This window comes from Rhinopithecus bieti, unplaced genomic scaffold (assembly GCF_001698545.2).
Source record: "Rhinopithecus bieti isolate Rb0 unplaced genomic scaffold, ASM169854v2 scaffold_43832, whole genome shotgun sequence".
NCBI classification, from domain to species: Eukaryota; Metazoa; Chordata; class Mammalia; order Primates; family Cercopithecidae; genus Rhinopithecus; species Rhinopithecus bieti.
The window spans coordinates 1-2,133 of NW_016859519.1; the positions used below are offsets into that span (position 1 = coordinate 1).

General features: G+C 66.6%; 1 protein-coding gene across 1 annotated transcript; it reads left to right on the forward strand.

Moving 5' to 3' along the window:
• The first annotated feature begins 39 nt into the window (after positions 1-39).
• HES2 (hes family bHLH transcription factor 2) lies at positions 40-2,014 on the forward strand. Its single transcript, XM_017866373.1, has 4 exons — positions 40-178; positions 252-347; positions 614-713; positions 801-2,014. Exons 1-4 carry the CDS (start codon positions 134-136, stop codon positions 1,079-1,081), a joined length of 522 nt encoding a protein of 173 aa, XP_017721862.1. The 5' UTR covers positions 40-133; the 3' UTR covers positions 1,082-2,014.
• Positions 2,015-2,133: the final 119 nt, after the last annotated feature.

Here is a 2,133-nt window from a genome sequence, read left to right on the forward strand (position 1 = left end):
GCTCCCTTAAAGCTCGGCCGCGGGCGCGGCGCGCACTCGTCTGGCACCAGCCCGGGCCGCGCGCGGGTCCTCATTCCGGACCTCGGTTTGCTTTTGCGTGGGGCTCGCAGCTGCCACCGCTTTCCCGCGGAGCATGGGGCTGCCTCGCCGGGCAGGGGACGCGGCGGAGCTGCGCAAGGTGGGAACCGGGGACTGGGGGCGGGGCGGGGGACTCCGGGGACCCGTCTAACCACCGCGCCGCCGGTCTGCAGAGCCTGAAGCCGCTGCTGGAGAAGCGCCGGCGCGCGCGCATCAACCAGAGCCTCAGCCAGCTTAAGGGGCTCATCCTGCCGCTGCTGGGCCGGGAGGTGAGCGCGCCCGGGCGGAGGGCGGAGGGTCCTGGGGCGCGGAGCGGGGGAAGGGGGACGGGTTGCTCCTGCGGGAGGAACCCGCCAGGAGGTTCCGCGAGGCGCCCAAGGCGGAGGCTCGGTGGGGTGGGCGCGTCGGAGCTGACCCCACGCAGGCCACGGCGCTCCCCACACCCAACTCCCGACTAGAGCGCGGGTGCGCATGGTAGCCGGTCAGACGTCTGTCTTGGTGGTTCTCTGTCCCTCTTCCTTGTGGCCGGGCGCAGAACTCCAACTGCTCGAAGCTGGAGAAGGCAGACGTCCTGGAAATGACCGTGCGCTTCCTGCAGGAGCTGCCTGCGTCGTCATGGCCCACGGCAGCGCCCGGTGAGTGAGCCCGCCCTCCCCTGCCGCGCGCCCTGCACCCCGCACCCCGCACCCCACCCCGCACCTCACGCTGCTCTCTGCCCGCAGTGCCTTGCGACAGTTACCGCGAGGGCTACAGTGCCTGTGTGGCGCGCCTGGCCCGCGTGCTGCCCGCCTGCCGAGTCCTGGAGCCCGCAGTGAGCGCGCGCCTGCTGGAGCACCTGTGGCGGAGAGCGGCCAGCGCCACCCTCGACGGCGGGCGCGCTGGGGATTCCGGTGGCCCATCTGCCCCCGCCCAAGCGCCCGCGTCTGCCCCGCAGCCCGCATCCGCGCCCGTGCCCTCGCCGCCCTCGCCTCCCTGCGGCCCTGGCCTCTGGCGGCCGTGGTAGCCCCTCGGTCGGTCCACGGACCCTGCCGACTGCTTGGGACTTTGGGGCACTGGACAAGTTGAAGCTCTTGGTGGCGGCTGCTGTTCCCATCATGAGGGGCCAGCCCAGTACTCACACCCAGGCCGGAAGCCGGATGTTTGTGACTGGCGTGGCAGACTGAAAGTCCTGCGGCTGGGGCTCGGCTCAGGGAATAAAAGGAGCGTCTCTGCTTCAGCCCCCAACTTGGCGGGAGGAGAAAGGACAAGAGGCAGCAGGATGAAGAAGAAGCCCCCCCATCCCAGCTGGTGGAGATAGTTCTGGAACTGGACCCTGCAGCTGCGTGGGCAGCCGACACACCCACCCCAGCACTGGCACCAGACCAGAGCCAGAGCCAGGAACTGGGCAAAGTGCAGCTGTGCACCCTGCCTGGTCACTGCTCTCTCAGCCCTGCCTGCTCACTGCTCTCCCAGCCCTACCTAGGTCTACCTTCTGCCCAGGTCTGCTTGGGACTTTCTGGGCACACAGCAGCAATGGCCTAAGGGCTCTGGTCACTTCCAGGGCTCTACGGGGCAGCAGAGCAGAGCAAAAGGATGCATAGGCTGGGAGCGGTCACCTCCACTCCTAGGCTTTTCTGCCCAGAGCCCCCAATTATAGGGGCAGTATATATCCAGGGGTCTGTGCGGTGGGGCTGGGGGATTCCTTAAGTGACTTTGAGAAGGATTTGTTTTCCCAAGCATCAGTTTCACACCTGGGCACTGCCCCCCAGGCTACACAGTCTTTCATTGTGAGGAAGGGGCAGACCAAGAATGAGGCTGCCCTGTGGCCTCAAGGAAACTTGTGGCTTTGGAGGATCTGACTCCAGCACAGAGTCTGTGCCAATGTGGGATGAGCAAGGCCCCTGCCATGGAGCAGCAGGAATTAGAGGGATGGAGCAGGTTAAAGAATGGGAAACATGGCCGGGCGCGGTGGCTCAAGCCTGTAATCCCAGCACTTTGGGAGGCCGAGATGGGCGGATCACGGGGTCAGGAGATCGAGACCATCCTGGCTAACACGGTGAAACCCCGTCTCTACTA

What these genes read in the sequence shown, in the direction of transcription:
- HES2 (XM_017866373.1), top strand. Translation starts at nt 134, where the DNA reads ATGGGGCTGCCTCGCCGGGCAGGGGACGCGGCGGAGCTGCGCAAG. An exon ending in ACGCGGCGGAGCTGCGCAAG is followed by an intron (nt 179 to 251) that starts GTGGGAACCGGG and finishes GCCGGTCTGCAG; the next exon opens with AGCCTGAAGCCGCTGCTGGA. An exon ending in ATGGCCCACGGCAGCGCCCG is followed by an intron (nt 714 to 800) that starts GTGAGTGAGCCC and finishes CTCTGCCCGCAG; the next exon opens with TGCCTTGCGACAGTTACCGC.